Genomic DNA, 20399 nt, shown 5'->3' on the forward strand with positions numbered 1-20399 from the left:
CCTGAAACTGGAGTTGAAGGGACCCCGGCACCATCCCACGACTAGCTACAAGCCCTGTGTGCAGACACCAGGGTATTCTCCTGGGGCAAACCCCACAGCTCCCTCATTAACAGCGACCTGGACACCTGTCCAGAAACTTACCAGTTATCAACCTGGAACCGCCCCAAATGAGATAGATGTTTCTGGGCAAGTTGGATGTTTCAGTTAAGTGTGTGCTTGTGGGTCTGTGTCTGGACTGCTTTGGCGCCCTCTGCAGGGCTGGGAGCATTTCATACTCAGGACTCCTACCACTCAGGGTCAGAAATCAGGGAAATGTTGCTCTAAGTTTTTCAGAGCAGGAATCTCAGCTCCTTCATCTCTAAAACCAGACGGAATGGGATCGCAGCCATTCTGTGTTTCTAGGGTGATGTTGGCTAGAGATTGGCTCGTATAGGTCCAATATGACTATGTTTATAGCTTAGGATTGTGAAGTCAGAGTCTGCTACCTATAATTCATGGTGGCATCCTGAGTTCTAAGGCACTGTTCTCCTTTGGAAAGACCTGGAAATGCCCCCTGACAGCAGAGCACATTTCTCATTTCCTCCTGTACCTTGGAAGCAGAAAACTTTCAGGTAGCCCCATAAGAATATTGTAACTGAGGCCTCTGAAAAATAAGACTGTCTAGTTCCAGAGTGGATTGTGGACACCATCTGAGCATAAGACCACAAGATACATCCCAGGGTTGACCACCTGCCTTCCAGTAGGAAAAAGGCTGGAGAGTCCATGAGGGCCCTTGCCCTGGGACCTGGGGAGCCAACCGGATAATTCGTCAAAGGTTGGCCCTCTTCCCACCCCTGGGTATAGAGCTAAACCTGTACATACAGGACTCCAAATGCAAAGTGGGGGTCTGGGCTTATCTCAAGCACCCCAGCCATTTCCCTGGGGGCCACGCTCACCATGAGTTGACAGGGGGCATTAGGGGCCCCGTCCCACCCTCGACTCACAGGGCTGAGGGCTCTCCTCATCAGAGGTGACATCAGGGTCAATGAGCTTCTCCTTCACCTTCTCCGTCCGCTCCTTGAACAGCTTCACCAGCTCCTGGAGCCGGTCGTTGATGATGGCGCTGTTCTGGCTGGCCGTAGAGGACGCACGGCCCTGGCCGCTGTGGAAACAGCACCCAAAGGCGAGCGGGTTACGTGGGAAGGGACCCCATGCCCCTGGGGAAGAGCTGAACAGTGCCTGTACCCCACTTGGCCTGAAGGAGTGACTCCTGCCCCCGTTTTCATTAAACTGCTTTAATATCTCCTGAAAGAAAATTCTGTCTGAGAATCACGCTGGAGGGTGGGGGAGTGGGGAGGCAACTTTTAGAAAATGCACCATGCAGGCTCTGATTCAGATGGGCGGATCTGGAGAAACATTGATTCCCCTGGTGACTTAGGGGGAACTCAGCTCAGGGCTGTTATTTCCAATTTGGGGTTCACATGCGAGATGTGCCTGGGACAGATTAGAGAGGGGACAGGGCTACTTTTTTAGGCTTCAGAAATAGCTGGTGGAAAGAACAGTCCAGATACATTGTATATCCTCTTAACTTATAGGAATTTAAACTACACCCTAGAAGCAAGAGAAAGAGAGAGAGGGAGAGACAGACAGACAGAACGACAGTCTGCCTGACATCCCACTCAGCATGGAGCAAGGGCCCTGGGTGAGTTGACAGGGGCTGTATGAATGAGCTGTCCCCCGAGTGACCTCACTCTGATCACTTCATTGGCCTGGGTATAGTACTGGTGTTTTCAGATCTTTTTTTTTTTTTCCCATATTTTTGAGTTCCTGAAACTCAAGCCAGCTATTCTTCTGTGCTCAGTTGAGGAAGATGAACTGGAAACAGCCAGTTTGGGGGTCCCGATGGGAGGTGGGACTCGGGTGTGGCAGAGACACGAGCTGCTCGCCCACATCCGTTATATTCCATTGGGGGGTGGCACTGGGGCGTGGACACCCAGCCAGTGACTGCGTTTCTCAGGTATGGCCATGGAAGCTCTCACCAGTGGAAGGTGAGTGGACATGCTACATGCAACTCCGGGCCTCCTTGTGTAACAGTGGCCTGGCATTCTCCCTTTCTAATGGTGACCGGCAGGATCTTGGGAGCCATAGAAGGTGGCAGAGACGCTGTGAACTGGATCCCTAAATGACTACATGGAGCAGAGCCTTCCACTGACCTGAAACACTCAACATGACTATGACACAAGCAATATCTCGTTCCTTAAGCCACTGAATCTTCCAGGTCTCCTTGCAGCAGCTATGCCTGTTCGCCTCCTTAAGAGTTCTCAGGGGTGATCTTTGTTATTATGCCTGATTTATACCTTATTTCTAATATTAAGTCTTAACCCTACCCCTACCTTACCGCATAAGATGTGACTCCACTGCATGATGAAACAGACCACTGGACTATAGGTAAGGTTTGGGGTTTTTTTTCTCCTGCTTCTTTAACTTTTCTGAACTTTCCACAACTCTGTTAAAACATAAACTCCAAAAACTGGAATGAAAGCTTGGTGTCTCCTGTGGCCATTGCAGGAGCTGTGGCTGGGAGCAGGATGGGGATCCCACACCAGAACCCAGGGCAGGAACTTGGCATCAACCTGGCTACTCAGACTCTTCAGGAAAACACCTCCCATTGGCCCAGCCCTTGGGATAGTTAGATGTCAGAGACACAGGTCCCGATGCCCTTGCAATGGCCTCTAAACGTTGTTCAATAGACCAGTTGCATCCAAATCATTTGGGGAGCTTGCAAAGATGGATTCCCCAAGGCCTACTGTCTGAGCTTCTGATCCAGCAGGTCTGGGTGGGGCCTGGGAGTCTGTACTTTTAACAAGCTCCGCCCCCCGCCCTCACGGTCCTTCCTCTCCCTGCTGATTCTTTCAGAGGTTTAGTGCCAGAAGTCAGCCTCTGCCTATGGCCTCCCCTCAGCCTCTCCTTTACAACAGAGCATCTGCACAGAGATGCCTCCTCTGAGCACCGCTGCACGTGGACACAGCTGGGCCCAGAGTGCGAGCCCATTCTGCAGGTTTTCTAGAAGCCTCAGGACAACCAGCCTGGGCAGGAGACCCAGCCCTGTCTCACCGCTCAGAAGCCACTGGCAGAGTCTGCCTCATGGCGGAGGGTTCTCAAAACATCCATGCTCCCCCAAACTCACTTTCTATTACTCACCCACCCTTCCAACCCTCTGAGACCCCAGAGGTGGTCCCCACTCACTCGGTGCCCTGTGGGGTGGAGGTGTCCGACCAGGCAACCACAGGGGTCTCAGCTGGTGATAGCGCCTTTAGCTCTTCAGCTTCATCATCTTGAGAGGGCAGCCTCTTCCTGCAAGGACACAGACATGGAAGGGGACTTTAGCAGGGGCAGGGGCAGGGACCAAGGGGAAGTGAGCCAGACTTTGTCCCTGCAGATCACCCAGAGCCGAATCCTGGGTCGGGGCAGGGAATGGTGCGGCCAAAGGGTCATCACTTGCCCTCAGGGAGACAAAAAAGGAGAAAGGAGGGACACGGCCACTCTGTGGACCTCAGTCTCCACGTCTGTTCAATGGCCTAGAGAAAAAGTGACAGCATTGACTTGGCCTCAGGCAAACCTGAGTTTATATCCAGCCCTGCTTCTTACCAGTGTGTGACCTTGGCAAGCTACCGAAACTCTCTGAGCCACCTCAGTGCCCCCTTCTGTAAAATGGGACTAAATCTGCCCAACTCAGTGAGAAGCTTATCACACAGTGAGACCTCAGCTGTGTTCTGAAGCTGGGTAAGATTATGACTCTTTTCTCCATTTAAAACCTGAGAGTTCCCTGTTTGCTACATCTAGCCATCTCGGTTCTGGCAGGCTCCTGACCTCAGGTGAAACATTATTCAAGGGCTCATAGATGAGAGCAAAAATTAATGAAGAAAAAAATCCATCTCTCAATCCAGCCAGTGCAGGAGAAGCACTGTCAGCTCCCCCTTTAGCTTAAATACAGTAATTCACAAAGCACTGTGCTGCACTTCACAGTTTGCCTACAGCTCTAGGCAAGACCTCTCTCAGTTAGCTGGCTCAGGTTATCCCAAACCAACTCAAACCACACAGCAACAAATATATCTCAAGAGGCAACCTTGACCAAAAATCCCACTCTTAAGAAAGGAGCCCAGGGACAAGCAGAAGCCCAAAGAGATGTTCACAGCACCATTTAGACAGTGCCCGATAAGAGGGGATTGGAGTCCATTCTGGCGCATGGAGCTGCGGGAATGTCACACGGCCATCATAAATGAGTGTTAAGGAGACGGCTTAGTAATACGACAAAGAGATCGCTAAATGAGATGTGGTCTCAAATGAGATCTGATCGAACTCGCTCCTTCAGTTAAAACCACACGCGAAAGCCTGGTCCCATAAACCAAGTAGAGAAGAGAACACAGAAAGAAAAACACCGTCTGGTGTGATGGGATTAGAGGTGATTGTTTTTCTAGCATTCTTTGGTATTTAATATTTTTATTATTATTTAATAATAAAAAAGGGAGTGGAATTTAGCCTTGTCACATGCATTACCCTCTTCTAACACACAGTCGAGGGTATTGGGAACAGGGCCACCTTAGAGAGCTTTTTCTAGAGCCCTACGCCAGGAATCAGGAGAGCCAGGAAGTGGGGAGGAGGGGCATAGCCCCAGTTCTAACGCCGACTCGCTGGGTGACCTTGGGCCAATTGCTTCCCCTCTCTGGCCTCAGTCTCCTCATCTGCCAAATGGACAAGTGTCACGGTGCTGTGAAAAGCCCAAGAGAAGCATAAAAGGTGACCTGTGGGTCTCTGGGGCAGATCCCGGGACTGCGAGCGTGTCAGCTGTAGCAGGAGAAGGTGGCGGCAGCTCGGGTGAGGGTGGACTGTCTTCCATGATGAGGGGGTGGCTGTCAGCATCAGCATCTTCCACCTGCACTTCCGGGTGCTCTTTTGTGGCAGGCACTTGGAGAGAGGAAGGAGAGGACAGTCAGAGAGACAGAGAGAGAGAGACAGAGAGACAGACAGAGAGACAGACAGACAGACCAGGTCCTAGGGGCCTTGTTGTGTTCTTCAAAAAAGCCACAGAAAGGATGTTTGGAGCAGCTTCTGGCAGCCTCACCTCTCAGCAGAGCCCACAGGAGCGCTCCAGGCAAGGGGTGTAAGAATGTAAAGCCCAGGGGGCTCTGAGGGCCAAGCCGCCCCAGCCACCTGTCCAGGAACCACAAAAGAAGCCATGACACCACAGAAGCCACAGGAGCTCCTGGACATAGCCTGGACTCCAGGTCTCTAAAGCCCCACCTGGTTTCCTTGGTTCTGGAGAAGCACCAGAACCCAAGGTTAAGGGAGGGGTGTAGCAGCACTCAGAGAGGGCGTGGGGAGCCTGAGGGACCCAAGTCCTGGGGCCCGGCCTAGCACAGCCCAGATCAGCTGCTTCCCCGCTCTGGGCTTCAGTTTCCACGCCTCGAGAGAGGGGTGACGATGCCTAGGCCGGGGTTGGAGGGCAAGAAGGCACCTGGCTTCATACTCTCAAAGGGCCCCAGATGAAGACGTTGGAGGTTTCTGCCAATCAGGAGGAACGGCTTGTCTTTGCGGTGTGTGTTACCTCCTGGTCGGGTACCCATTTTGGTAATTCCTTGCTTCTGAACACGCCAGGAACCCCCCAAATTCATCAACCCAACCCCTCTCCCGATCTCTGAGAAGCCTGGAGCCACATCCCCTGTCTCAAGAATTGGTTCCTCCTAGATGTGGCCTTACTTACCTCAGGCTTCATTATCTACCCCAGGGACCGCGGGGACAGGTCTGTCCCAAGGTGGCATTCAGAGGACGCCGAGGGGCTGAGATGGCGCCCCTATGCCCCAGCACGCCTGGGCAGGTCCTCCCCATAGCAGGCAGGAGCAGGCCTGAGCACCAGCAAGGCAGGCGCACATCCCCCAAATGGGGAGGGGAACATTTTGAAACACTTGGATACGTGACTCATTTTTTTTCCTTTGATTTAATAAAGTTTCGTTGTCCCAAATGTGCAGTCGGTAGGTCCTGTTGTTTGTGCATCCTCACCCGCGGCTGGGGTCCCCCCTCCCTCGGTGTTTCTGGTGGAAATTACTGGAACTCTGTGCTTTGAACTAGTTCTACACGCCCTTTACGAAGGAGCTCCTGAAGGGCTGTTCCACCGATGGTCCCCAGATCTTCAGGCTCTCAGAGATGACAGACGGCTGGGGTCATAAGCTTAGAGTTGGGAATTTCTTTCCAGAGTTTGTCATATGTCGCTTTGTCAAACAAGACTAGGTTTTGAGCTTGTCCTGGACATTGCCTTTGGACCACTTCATTTTGGCCTTGACCCGGGATTTGTTCACTGGATCTTTGTCTTTCTTGGCTGACTTTCGGCATCTTTTATCTTCTCGTCATCCTCAAGCGACATAGCAAAGCTTGGGAACAGCTGCTACCACTGCAGCCTCGCTAAGATGTCCTATGTGACTTTTTTTTTAATGGCCACCATGGGGAGACCAGCGCTTGGAGGAGTTCGGTAGAGAGAACCCAAGCAGGTCACGAGACTTTGGAGCACCACCAGGCCCTGAGCTCCCAGGAGAAGAGGATGAGCAGGAATTGAGAAGTTTTTTAAAAAATTGAAGAAGTTTTGCTAGAACAACAGAGATGCTCCACGCTGTGGACAGCAGGAGACAGCGTGAGCAGAGGGGACCTCACCCTGCTTCCTGGAGAGGTGAGCTGGAGTTGGGGCTGGGGCATGGAGGCAGCCAGGACAAAAACAGCTTCTCAAAAGTGCTCAGAGGACCGCACAGCGTGGCTCCCAGGCGGCAGAAAGCGCCTTGGGCAGCCCAGCCAGGAGTTTGTCTCAGGGAGCCCAGGAAGGGGCAGATGGCAGATGGCATCCCACCCCCTGAGTAAGACCCTGCAGACTCAATAGCCCCAGGGGACGAGGAAAACTCCTAAGCCTGGTGTTCCGTATCCCACCAGCTTGGCAGAGTGGGAACTCATGTTAGACATTATATTGGTTTATATGATGTTGATTTAGAGGACCAGAATAATATTACTAAGAACACAAAGAATAATATTCATGATAAAATGGGTTTAGAGAATAATTACGTTTACCGTTCAGCACTTCCTCTGGGCCTGCCCAGCATTTGTTTTCCTAAACGCTAAGTGTCTTATGCATGTTCATTCTTTTACCCTCCCCGGCCGCGCCATGAGGTTGTCGTTATTATTGTCCCCATTTTGTGGAAAAGGAAATCGAAGCACAGAGAGGCGAGGGCACCTGCAGCCGGGCGGGGATTTGGACCCAGGCAGCCGGGCTCCGGGGTTTAAATCCTCACCCATCCTGAGACTGCGACCAGCACACGCAGAGGCCTCTGTCTAAATGAAATGGCATTCGGTGCCAAGCAGCATCGCTGACATGGGGGTCGTGTGCTTACCATGTGCTGCTACCTGTCATCGCCTTGTCTGAAGCATCTAAAATCATCGTGTGTCACATCACAGCCAGTTTAGTCCACTGTCCCAAAGCATCACACAGATTATTTCTCAAAGTGTGGGGCTCCCTGGGACCAGGGAGGACTTGAGATGGTTTAGACGGCATAGACCAGGCAAAGGACAACACAGAATGAGAATATTCCTCCCGTTTCGAGTCTCTCTAGATCCTGAATGCACAGGGAAGAAGTCTCAAGTTGACCCTGCTATGGCCTTAACACCTCTCCGACTCACTCTAATCCCGCTTTATGGAGAGCAGGCCCCAGCTGTGAGCCTTCAGCCAGCCACCTACTTGATTAGAAACCGTCACCTTGACTTTGTTTTCAGTGTATTTGTGATTATTTCTATCGATGCCCTCTATTTCTGGCAAACCATGCTGGTCTCCCATTTTAATAGTAATGTCAAGTTCCTATTCCTTGTTTAAATACACTTAATGAAATAAAAAAGCGAATCCACTGGGGGTAAAAAACAGCAAGCAAATACAAGTGAGTAGGTACAGACTATAGCACAAATGGAGTCATGATTTTGTGGGGTGGAAGTCGGGGGACCCTCTGGAGTGAGTGGATTTAGGGCTCGCCCAGGAGACTGATCCTGGGTGTCGTGCCTTGTCATGGGGACAGCTGCATGCCACCTCACCCCAACTCTGCTCACTCCCAGCCAGGAAGAGGAGGGAAGGACAATGATCTCATCTCATGAAATGTCCGGTTCTATCCGCTTACTGATCTCGGAGGCGACTTTGCCCAGTGTCATCCGAAAATAAACAAATCTAAAAGGAAAGTGCGCAGGTCTGGCTTGAGTAAAGACAGAAAGTGACAGGGCTGAGCCCAGAGAGGTCAGTATGTCCCCGAGCACTTTGTCATCAGGCGGCAAGTAGCAGGAGACTGAAGGCCACTGAGGGGACCTTGTCGCAATTAAACAGATCCAGCTAGGCCTTCCCCCTGCACTGGCCCCTGAGGATGCCTCTCGTCTCGGCCTGCCTGTCAGCACCTGGGGCCTCTCCTTTCCTGAAAGGGAGTTTTCAGGGCAGATATCAATAGTCCTCAGAAATTCCAGCTCCCAGTAAACTCTCGAGGTCAGAAGATTCTGTCTGCAATGGACCCCCACATTCCTCTTCTGTTCCATTCCCCTCCGCTTATTCTCTTACCCTTCCCAGCTCTGTGCCCCAGCCCTCTTGGCCTAGAGATCTGAGTGACTTATTTAAACTAGGATGCGAGTGACTACTTATATAAAAATGATGATCGGCAGAATGCAATGTTTAACCCAAAGAAATGAATAGCTAATTGTGAAATTTTACGCGCAGAGAGAAGGGGACTAATATCTCTCAAGTCACCACAAGCACAATGAAGCCATTGATTAGCAGAGGAAGAAGGGGTACTTTTCCACGAACCCAACTGATGGTCCCACACCATGACCATGGCACCCATGCAGGGAAACCGCCCAAGCCATGCAGAAGCACACATCGCGGGCGTGAGCATGCTGGGTGGCTGAGATCACACTACCTAGGCGACGGACGGAGCTCCTGGTCTCCTTGGCGAAGCTGGAGCTGGACAAGGCTGTCCTCCGGGAGATGAGGACAGGGATGCGGGTGGTTGGGGGGCGGTAGCTGGGCACGTTGGGGAGGTGGTCCAGCATGTGTGAGGGGGCAAGCCTGGAGGCCACCTGACCAGGCAGCTGGTCCTGGACCAGGTGATTCAGCTCCATGTCCCGGCCTGGTTTAGCCATGGTGCTGGGGCCCGGGGGTCTCAGGCAGAGGCGAAACCCTGGGGACTGCAATGAGGAGCACAGAGTTGGGGGAGGCAAGGGGGGGGGCTCCTCCCTGTCAGCACCGAAACAGACCAGCCTGGTGCTTTCAGCAGCTGCGCCCAAAGTCTGGAGCATCACTCTTGTCCGTGGAGTTCAACGGCGAACGCGTCACCGTGTCATGCGGCTGGCCCGCCCAACAGCTCTAAGGGACAGCCTGGAGCCACCCCCCTCCCCCAATTCCTTGTGTTCACCGGCAGCATTTCCCACCTCAGAATCAAAAAGTCCGAATCAAAGAACCTGGAATGCTTCAGATCCTTGGACTCACAGATTCGGAGTTCAAACATCCTTAGCCTGGTAGGACTTTCCATCCCAAAGAAACCCTGGAGCTCCATTAATTTCACATCCAACCAGAAGTAGTAACTTTTCCTAGGGCCCTGGTTCCTAGCTGGGCCGCTTGTTGGAATCATCTGGGGATGTCTGGAAATGTCTGATGCTGGGGCCCATCCCAGAGGTTCTGATTTAATGGTCCAGGGTCAGGTCTGGCACCAGGATTTGTAATCTCCCCAAATGATTCTGATGTGCAGTCATGGCTGAGAACCAAGGCTCAAGGCCATTGCCCCTCAAACACTATGTGCGGACAAATCACCAGGGGTCTCGTTAAAGTGCAGACTCTAGTTCAGCAGGTCCGGGTGGGGCCTGGGATTCTGCATTTCCAACCAGCTCCCGCCGACGCCAAAGCTGCTGGTTCTAGGTCCACACTTTTGAGTAGCTGCAGACAAATGGCTGTGCCTCCGTGTTTCTCAGAGTGTAGTTCCCAGACCACTTGCTTCCAAATGATTTGGGGAAAGGATGAAGCCAGCTCCATGGGGCCTGAATCCGCACCCAGGTGATCCTGGCCTTATTCATCTATGCGGGTGCAGACTTAGTAGGTTTCCCACAGGTACGTGTTGAAGTTGATGGAGACCAGAGAGGGACCAAGCTCAGGATACCATGGTTACGACACCTGGCTCTAGTCCCATCTCAATCCCTGGCTGGCTGGGACACAAGCGTCACGGTACCGTTATGGCCTCCTCGCTCAGTGCCAGCCACAGTGCTGGGTGCCTTCGAGGCACTGTTGCCCCCACTCTGCCCAACAACCCTGGGAGGTAGGTACTATTATTGCCCTGACTTTCTTGACTTGGAAGCCACAGTTAAGAGAGGTCACAGAAGTGGCTCCAGATCACACGGTGAGGAAGGAAGAGGAGCCAGGCGTGAAACACAGGTCTGTGCCCTTGACCACTTGGCCAAATCCCACCCACACGGAGCCTCGGTTTTCTCATTGGTAAAATGGTCTGTCTGCTTCACAGGGCACTGGGGCACCAGCGGCCTGAGGAATGTGGAGGCTTGTCAGGCCAGGGCTTGGTGTCCAGATGTCCTCAGCTTCTCTAGACTCCGTCCTCACAGTCCCTCACAGCAAAGTGCATGTGCCGGGGCCAGCCTGGCGCTCTCAGCAGTAAGAAGAGCTCATCAAGAGACGTGGAGTCCAGGACGTGCCCTTAGCAAGCTCCGGCCTCAATTTTCACTCAGATACATTACGTTTGAGCCAAACCCCCACTGGCTGGCAGCCCAGAGGGCTGCATTCCCAGTGACGGGGTGGTAGGAGGGGCTGGCTAGGAGCAGGGTTCCCCCAGGCCTGCTGGAGTCCTGGGGCCTCCATGCAATTCCCCTGGGGTCTTTGAAATACATCACCGGGCTCTAATAATATGTCCCCAAGCCTCAGAGGATGGGTTTGCCTGAGGATGGGGCAGGTGGAGGGGTGCAGAGAGGGTGGAGGTAGAGGGCGAGAAGGTGGAGTGCCCCTGTGCCCAAGCTAATCTCAGCCTGAAAGTATCCTGGACACTCCCCATGTAACTGCCCCCCTGCCCCCCACACACACCCCTACCTCCTGAGCTGTTGGCCACCTGCCTCCTCCTGCAAAAAAATAAAGCGAAACAGAGCTGTGATCATCAAGCCCCCGCCTAGCCCTCATCCAGCCCAGCCCGTCAGGAGGTCTGCCCAAGTCTACTCTTCACCTGACCAGCCCGCCAGACCCTGCCAGCCACCTTCTGAGGCATCCAAGGAGGTGGCCTCCACCCCGTAGAGGGTGGTGCACACAGGAGCCCCAGGCCCCAACATCCGGACTTGTCACATATAACGAGGGGGTCTTATCCAGCTCTGTGCATGTGGAGGCAAAGCAGCTAAAGCTGCCCGCACAGCCTCCCCACCAGGCACTGCACTCCACAGTGTACAACTGCGCACAGCACTCTGGGGAGGGGGTTCAGCCCCATTTTACAAAGGCAGCCGCTGAGTAAAACTGAGGCTTCCGGTGGGGAGGTGACTTGTTCAGGGTCACACAGCCATGTGAGGACTGGAGTGTAGGTCCCACTGCTCTCCACACACAGCTGTGTCACCAAAGGCCCTTCCTAGCGCCATCTGAGCCCTGGTGTGCACAGGGCTTTGCGGTGCCCACCGCCCTGCTCCCCTCTATCCAGTGGGCATCCCACCAGCAAAAATCCCCTGGACAAGGCCCCAGCCCCTTCCACTGATGTCAGCCCAGGCCTCAGAGGGAGCCGGGTGCCTGGCCCAGTGCCATTCCATACCTGGTGTGAGGCCCTCCGGGGCTCAGTCTCGCCTATACTGCTTGGATCCTCACCAGGCTGTGCCACCAGACAGCTATCCAGCGGGACACTGTGACCCAGAGAGGGAGGAGGAAAGGGCTGGGGTTAGAGGCATTAAACATTTCCTGACGCCTGCTGAGTGCCAGCTGTGTGCCGGGAGGTGGGGTACAAATATGCCCTCGTAAGGCTCCTAGCAGAGCACAGGCGGCAGACCCCATGTCCCACTAACGATCTCCCCGTCTGAGACACATGCTGGAGCGAGGAGCTGTGAAAGGCACAGCCACAGTTCTGCCTAGGAAGGAGGCGCCCCCAGTGGAGGTGGCCTATGAGCTGGGCCTCCGAGATGATGAGTTGACCCCGAGGAAGTGTGTCCAGGAAGAGGGAACAGCATGTGCGAAGACAAGAGGACTGTGTAGAGGACTGTGTGAGAAACGGTCCTCCGGGGTGTGACAAAAGAGCACTGGATAGTGTCCAAAATATATGCCCAGCATTTCGACTCTGAGGGTCTCCTGTCACCTTGGTGAGGCAGGCAAGGCAGGGAGTACGAGAAAAGTGAGGCCCAGAGAGGTGAACCCACCTGGCCAAAATCCCACAGCAAATCGTCACATACCACCTAAACCTTGAATGCAGGCCCTGCTCTTCTCACGCCCTGAAATCAGAGCCACACTGCGACTGCTGAAGTTTTCAGGGGCCCCTGGGCCAGGCGCAGGTGAGAGACAGAGACCGGGGTGAGGCTGAGGGAGCAGAGAGGACTATGGCAAATCAGAAAAAACCCGTGCCCGCCTGAGCTGGCAACCCCACTCCCCGCGGAATGGGGGCCCAGTGGCCAGATAGTCCAGTTTTCAAAAGGAGCCTGAACTGTACATTTAAAGGTGAAATCTCCCGATCTTTAGATGCTGATAATTAGTCCAAATTAACTTATTTATATGTAGATACTCAAAAGTGCCTGTCACCAGGGTGAATTGGGGCCTTAGATGCCCATGTGTGGCATCTGGTTAAAAAGGTGACTCAGAACCAGAGGCTAATTGATTTTTGTAATTAGAATTAGATCCTGCTTCCTAGCAGCCCACCCACCCCAAAGACTCCTGTCTCCAAGGGGCTCATGGAGGATGGACCGCGGTATCTGCCACCCGGAAAACCTGCATTCTCCATCCTCCAGTCTCGGCCCTCCCGAGTGGGAGAGGCAGTGGGGGCAGATTGCAGTCCTAGTCACTTTGGAGCCAGCAGCCTGGGAACAAGGTCATCTGGCAGCCATATTGTCACAGCATCTCCCACAGGCTGCGTGTCAGGCACTGGGCCCAGCACTTGGCCTGCACAGTGTCTCCCCAAATCCTCACCCAAATAACCCTGAGAGACCAGCGCTGTGACCGATGGCATCCCAGCTTAGAAATCGGAGGCTCAGAGAGATCAGGTGGCCTGTCCATGGTCACCCAGCCCGTACAAGGCAAGCCTGGATAAACCATGGTGTCTCTGACCCAAGGCCACTCCGCTGCCCACCTCCGAGCGCCTACGCAGCCCCACATGATGTGGAGTAGTGAGGCAGGTGTCTGGAGGATCCAAGCACCCAACTCACTTTATTTCTCTCCACTGTGCGGGTATCTCCATCATGAGAGGCCTAAACGATCGAGGCCATGGCTCCCCGACCCTGCTCAGGAAGGTACACAACACCTCGAACGGATTCAAGTCACAAAAGCAAGGGCACATTATGACTTTCACAGGGCCCCGGTGCTTTAGCCTTCGTGGGCCCTTTCCATCCTAAAAATACATTAAGAGTTATATTTGCAACTGCATTCGTATGAAGATTCATATGTTAATAATATATATTAAAACACTGTGGGAACTATGCCCTCCTCGGTTCTCAGAGCACAAAGGTCCAGGAAATGGACCTCCCACAGTCCACTCGGAGGCCTCTCTCTGGGTCTTGCTCAGTCCAGAATTAGGCCAGGAAGTCACTGCGTGGCCATGGCCAAGTCACCAAGAAGCCCTTGGGCTGCCTCCGTTTGTTCATCTGTCGAATGGGTAGGACTCGCCCAGCCTGTACAGCCTGACTTATTTGGGTGAGGTCAGAAGGGCCACTGAGAATCTCATGGAAAAGTCAAAAAAGAATCCCCATGCCAGGGTCCTTCTTGATTCTCCACCTGTAAAGACTGGTCAGCGGCTTTCCTTGTCCGTGGCACCAAGTGTTCGCTTTGGAGCCGGCCTGACCTGGGACGGAAGCCCAGCTCTGCACAGCTGGCAGGCAGCCCTGGACAGTAGGGTAGCATCTCCGAGCCTCTCATCTATGAAATGGGAGCAGTGACAGATGCCTTTGCACCATGTCTGCCACAGGAAACAGTACTAAACAAATGGCAGCTGTGATTATGATTCTTCTTGTTATTATCCCAGAGGAGGCGGCACTCTTCAGGGTTAGAAATCACACACGTGGATTGGGAAACATTTTGCACAAACATCTTCAGCTATTGATACACCTAACCAGCCCTACCATGGCCTGGTGGCATCCCCCAGGGGCTGTTTTAAGACCCATGTACGTCACATCATGTCATGCACTGGTCACAAGTGTGCCCAGTGCCTGCCAAGACCCCTCTTGCCTGGCCAAGAAGCAGCAGGCTATCAACTTCTGGAACATTCCCAAATCCCAGGGAATTCCAAGTGGAAGACCAGACGGACTGGCTGAGGTGGGCATCCTAGAGGACCCCCCGGCTCTCCAAGTTAACGGCACAGGGAGTAGTAGCTACAGCCAGCTCGCAAGGGTTTTCCCGCCTATTTCTCCTCCCCCGAGTCACCCAGCAGACTGTGCCCACAAATTTTAAGGCCCCCGCTATTGGCTTCAGCAAACTTTTCACCTGGTACCCCAATCCTGAGAGAAGGAAGGATGGGAGCCCTTAGGGGGAGCAGCCACCTACTTGGGTCTCGCTGTCTTTGCCGACAAGGATGCCCATAGTGCAGGAGTTCATCTGGGGGCGATGACATTCATCCCAAGCCTTGGGGCGGTACACTCAACTGAGGAATTCGGAGAGCCCCGGAGCCCTGAGCCTGCAAGGCCAGCTCCGGAGCCAGTGTGACTCGGGTGGCAGATGAGCCACCAATCCTTCCTGCTTCTAATCAGATTGAGGGGATGTGCAGGGAACTCTGCAGAAACGCCCCAGGGAGGCCAGGTGGGGACCAAAAGGCTGCGGTTGCTAGGAAAAGCCGAGCTGTTGCCGGCGGAGACCAGGTCGCTAGGCGACCATCTGCCCGTTACCAGCGCCGCACGTCATCAGTAACCCTTGTGCCTCCGCTCAAGGAGCAGAGCCTGTGCTCCTGACACTCACGGTGCTGCCCTGCCCCAGGCTATGGCCAGAGGGACAGATCAGGGAGGAAAGATGTGAGCCAGGAGTTTCCACAGATGGCGGAGTGACCAAGGGCAGTGGAGTAAAGGGACAGATTCAATCAGTCTGGCCTGATGGCAATAACAGCCTCCTCACTGCTTTCCCTGCCTCGGTCTCTCTACAGTGCAGCTCCAGACCGTGTCACTCCCCTGCTCACAAACCTTCAATGGCTCCCCACCGCTCCCATTATGTCAAGTTCAAGGCCTTTACAACGTGGCCTCACTGTCTCTGAAGGTCGGTCTTCCTCCGCTCCCACAGCTGCATTGTCACTGCTCTCTGGACACACAGGCTGCCCTGAGGCAAAACATCACTCCGGCCTTGAAACACTTTCAACTTGGCCTCCAGGCCCGACTTGCTTCTCTCTCCCTCTGCCATCACCTCCTCCTCAGCCCTTTCAAGTTCTCCCTCATCTCCCCGGCTCGAACCTGGCCTCTGGGCCCCTCCTCCATCTACGGCCCTCTCTGGGCATCTCCTCCAGTCCCCGGCTTTCAGGCTTTCAGTTTCGTCTACACCACCAGACTCCTGACATTATGTCTCCAGGCTAAACTCTCCCTCCCTTAAGTCCAGACTCAGGCGTCCAACTGCCTGGACACCTCCACACTTCTCCGCCTCTCCATCCATCTTTCCATCCAGCCCACGAATCTGAAAATCATCTCCCTCTTACCACTTTCTTTTTTTAGGATGAAATCCATTTGACATATAACTGCGTAAATGTAAGGTGTACACCATGTTGATTTGTTGATGTTCATATAATATTTATATATTATAATATGATTGCCACTGTGGCGATAATTAGCACTTCTATCATGTCACCTAATTTTCATTTCTTTTTAGTGGTTGGAGTAATTAAGATCTAGTCTCTTAGCAGGTTTGATAGTTATAGCTTTTAGTGGTTTCCGATCTCTATTTTCGACTTGATTTTAGCTGAACTCTTCTGTGTGTGTTAATGTTGAAATCTTACAGATGTGGGTGGAGCATCTGCCATTAATGGCACTGGAGCAGAATCCAAGCTGTGAGGGAGGGAGACAGCTGTGTGCCTCAGCTTCTTTAATCATAGGGGTGAATGGGGAGCCCACCGCACGTGTCCGTTGGTTCATCCATCCATGCATTCGACCAACATTTATTTGGCGCCTACTGCACCAGGCACTGTACTAGGCTCTGGGAATGTGGCCGTGAACACAACAGACAAAAATCTGCATCTCGTGGAGGTTGCATTCTAGTGTTTGTGTACACGGGGGTGGTGTTGATAGGGGACACTATGAGTCCTGGGTCATTGTGAGCACAGTAGGGGACCCCTAGCTTCCCCCAGCCTCTCTGGCCAGTGCCCAGCGGTGCACAGCACAGAACGGAAGGCACTCCCACCCCAGAAGCCAAGCACCCGTCCCCGTAGCCCGCCTCCCTGGACCACCCCTTAGCCAGGGGCCCAAGCGCCTTACTCAGGCTCCTCCCTCTGCTCTTCCTCTTCCTCCTGCTCTTCCTCTTCCTCCTGCTCTTCCTCTTCCTCCTGCTCTTCCTCTTCCTCTTGAATCCGGGGCAGCTCCCTGAGATGGGGTCAGCAGCAAGAGGTAAGCCCGCCTGCAGGTGTGCCCCGAGTCCACCTCCCGCCCCCCTTTCCAGTAGGACATCCTGTGACCCCTGAGACCAAACTCGAACTCTTCGACCAAGACTCAGCCTGAGGACTCCTACCTGAGCAGCCCTGGGCTCTCGCCAGCAAAGAGGCCTCTTCACAGCATAATGAGCGGCCTGTCTCAGCCCCCACCGTCTTGGTGGTGACCTGAGGTCTGTCCCTGAGCCTCTCTAAGCCTCAGTTTCCCCACCTTTGCAATGTAGGTCATGGGCCTGAGACCTCCTGTGGATGCACTCACATGCACGTACAAGAGTGTTCGTTGCAGAATTGTTTATAATAACAAAATTTTGGAATCGATCTAAATGTCCACCGATAGCGGACAGGTTGAATAAATTCCGCACATCCATACAATGAAATACAGTGCAGACAATCTCGATGTGCCGAAGGTGGAAAAACCTCAAAGTATATTGCTGAATGAATATATAGCAAGGTGGGTATAGGTAGGTGCATGTGATACACCATCTTTTGTGCAAAAAAAAAAAAGAGGGGATTTCATGCTTGTTTATGCTCAGACGGTCCCTGGAATGGCGCAGAAAATCCTGGCAGCTGCTGTGCCCATGGAGAGAAGAATGGGGGTCTAGGGGAGCAGGGAGGCAGGCTCGGTTCACACTCTCTGCCCTTTTATGCCCTTGGGATGCTGTACTATGTGCCTGTTATCTTTCCAATCATTCGTTCAAGTCCTTCCCTGGCTCCCACCTGGGCATCTCCACCACGGCCTCATTCTCCTCTTCATAAGCTGGAGCCACCTCTGGGCCTCGAGGGCTGATGCTGCCGTCCCGCTGCTCGTCCTCCTCCCAGTGAGAGTCGATCTCCTCTAGGATGAGATCCGGCTCCTCTGGCCCTCCAGGAAGGATGCTGACTGCAGGGGACACAGGGTGGAGGGGAGAGCAGGCTTGGGGCTCTGAGTCCCAGGGACCACATAGGGAGCCTTGGCCGTCACCGGCTGTGCGCCAATTCCGAGCCAAGGAGTGGACATGACACCAATCTCAGCAGGACCATTAGCAACCAGATCAGCGCTAAAGTGATAGGCTGAAGTCCAAAGTCATTCACCCTGTCTCTTTCCATTTAGTTTCCCTCTCTTTATCCACTTGAGACAGAGCTTCCATTACAATTGGTCTGTTTCTCCTTGGGGCCTCTTTCTCAGAGTTTGTGCAGAAGCAGAAACAATGCTTCTAACCACAGTATTGCAGGTGATGCCAAAAGATCCAGGCTCAGTGTCCGCCTGCCACGTCCAGGTGCAGGGCGGCTAGAATGTCTCGAAGAATGCAGAGAGAGCTTACCCACTGCCTGCTCTCTAGATGCCGCCCCCTGGCGATAGCATACTATATGCCCATAATCACGACACCTGCTTGTGGGAGTCTTTCTCTGCCTCCTGGACCCAGAGGCTCCACCCTCTAAGGGGATCAACTTTCTTGGGGAGGTGGTCCCACCTTCAGAGAGGAGTCTGCAATTTTCAACATTTCTCCATGTACCCCGCTCCCCAGCAATGAAAACACTGTGGGGCTGTGAGCTTGGCAGAAGTGGGTGCAGGAGAGTTTCAGGAATCCAAGCGCACCCCCAGGCAGGAGAAAGAGAGAAAGAGGGAGATTGTCTGCAACCAGGTGTTTCTAAAAAGCTCCAGGGGTCTTGGTGGCCCTCAAGCCAAACGTGCATTGCTAACAGCGACTTTAAATGGAAATTGGCCTCAAGTCTTACCCCATGACTTTGGAAGTTATTGTTCATGGTATAGAACAATAATAATAATAACAGCAGTTACATTTATTGAGCTCTTACTATGTGCCAGGCCCTGTGCTAAGTGATTTACGTAAATTCACTCAATTAGCTTCATATCGATCTTTTGAAGGGGGAATAATTGTTATCCTCATTTTATTTTCCCTCTTTTTTTTCCCTGTGTTATTCCCTATTTTACAAAGAAGCAAACTGAGACGTAGGTCAACACCTTCCTTTAATGAGCACTTCCCACGTGCCAGGCACAGGGCTGAATACTTTCTAAGTGTCGCCTCAGCCCTCATTCCTGCCTCCTGGCTTCTAGGTATAGATATTATCCTGCCTCCCAGAGGAGCACCTGCCTGCCCTCCAGGGAAACATGCCACATAAACCTTGAAGTAACCTTTCCCACAGCCGGTCCTGGCTCCTCTGGCCCTACAGGCAGCCCTGGGCTTTGACCAGGGAGGTCCTGTATGGCTCTGAATCCAGTAATGGAATATGTCACATGTGTCATTCTGTGTTGCCGTCCAGCAATGATGTGGCATCTCCACCCAGAGACACCTGGAGTTGCCGTCCAGCAATGATGTGGCATCTCCACCCAGAGACACCTTGGAGTGCCAAGTTTCTGCCTGATATAGCAGGGGACATTTGGGGGACAGAACATCCCCTGGCCTGTGAGCTCATTAGCGTTCGTGGCGATGAAAGGTTAAGAATAGTACTTTCCCCATTTTATAGACCAGAGAGCAGGCTCAGAGAGGCTGAGTGACTTGTCGCAGGCCACACAGGATGTCGGAGGCGTGCCAGGTCACCTGACTCCTGCCTCTTTCCCTGGTGTGCTATCCCAGGTGATAAACGTGCCCCGTGAGGGCCTCCCTGGCACTAGCGGCCTCTCCAGAATGGGCACTAGATGACCCCAGCATTTGGCGTCCTGAAGAGCTGATGCACCCTTGCTCACATTCTCACTTTCCTTTTCATTAACTTTTTCTTTTTCGGTACTATTTAGCAAGTAAGCGTTTGACAAGCATTTTCTCCTTTCAGCTTTGTGCCAGGCCTAATAGGCATTTTGAGGCACACCCTAAACTGTCCCCATTTTACAGCCAAAGAGTCTACAGCTTTGAGAAAAGGATGATGCCCAAGGTACCAGCCAGGAAGGACAGGCATGGGACACTCGGCCACACTGGTCCCAGCGCAGATCCCCGAGTGAGCCCCTCTCCACGGGCATCTGATTCACAGCCGCCCTGGCTTTTCCAGGGCCCCCAGGTACTCAGGTCACTGACGGCCCAATGAAGCACTGTGAGGGCTCAAGTTCACATGCAAACTGCTCCTTCTAACACATAAACTTTGTCTCCAGTTTCCCTCGTGGGCTTGCCTTCTCCTAGCCAACATCCTCTCTGCCAGCCTAAAATGTTCCTCAGGGCCACTGAACGGATCTTTGACTCCGACAGTGAAGATCCTAAGCCCCATCTGGGGAAGAAGCTCCTGCTTCCAGGACCAGAGAACAGGAAGCCAGGGTCATGGATTCTAGGCCAAGGTCCTGACCGGATCCCGGGCTGCTGGCAAAGCCCAAGCCCTGGCACAGGCTTCCATCTTCCCTGGCAGGCCCAGGTCCCAGACACTTCGGATGGGGCCTGAAACTGAGGGACCCTGTTTTGATTGCTTTCTCTGCCTCCGATGCTTGCTCAGCCTCAGAGTAATCTTTGCGCAGTCACTCCCCTGCTCAACCACCTTCCATGGCTCCCCATTGCCCACAGCCTACCCCTTAAAATCAATACCTAACTTTTCTAGTTTTACCTTCTGCATCAAGAACTTAAGATGATCTGAAATGCCCGCCATTCTCCCTCTCCTATCTCCAGGCATTTG

The 20399-nt window shown here is 53.2% G+C and overlaps 1 protein-coding gene across 1 annotated transcript in view; it reads right to left on the reverse strand.

Annotated features, from left to right (window-relative positions):
- The window catches only part of CNGB1 (cyclic nucleotide gated channel subunit beta 1), a 54345-nt gene that overhangs the window by 24238 nt on the left and 9708 nt on the right, over positions 1-20399 (reverse strand). The window contains exons 11-16 of the mRNA XM_039881091.1: positions 17529-17691; positions 16674-16746; positions 8958-9225; positions 4782-4944; positions 3226-3333; positions 984-1141 (exon numbers count right to left, since the gene is read on the reverse strand). Coding sequence (XP_039737025.1) covers positions 984-1141; positions 3226-3333; positions 4782-4944; positions 8958-9225; positions 16674-16746; positions 17529-17691 — 933 coding nt within the window. The remainder of the gene's footprint in view (positions 1-983; positions 1142-3225; positions 3334-4781; positions 4945-8957; positions 9226-16673; positions 16747-17528; positions 17692-20399) is intronic.

Source organism: Pteropus medius, unplaced genomic scaffold, assembly GCF_902729225.1.
Source record: "Pteropus medius unplaced genomic scaffold, Ma_sr-lr_union100, whole genome shotgun sequence".
Classification (NCBI taxonomy): Eukaryota; Metazoa; Chordata; class Mammalia; order Chiroptera; family Pteropodidae; genus Pteropus; species Pteropus medius.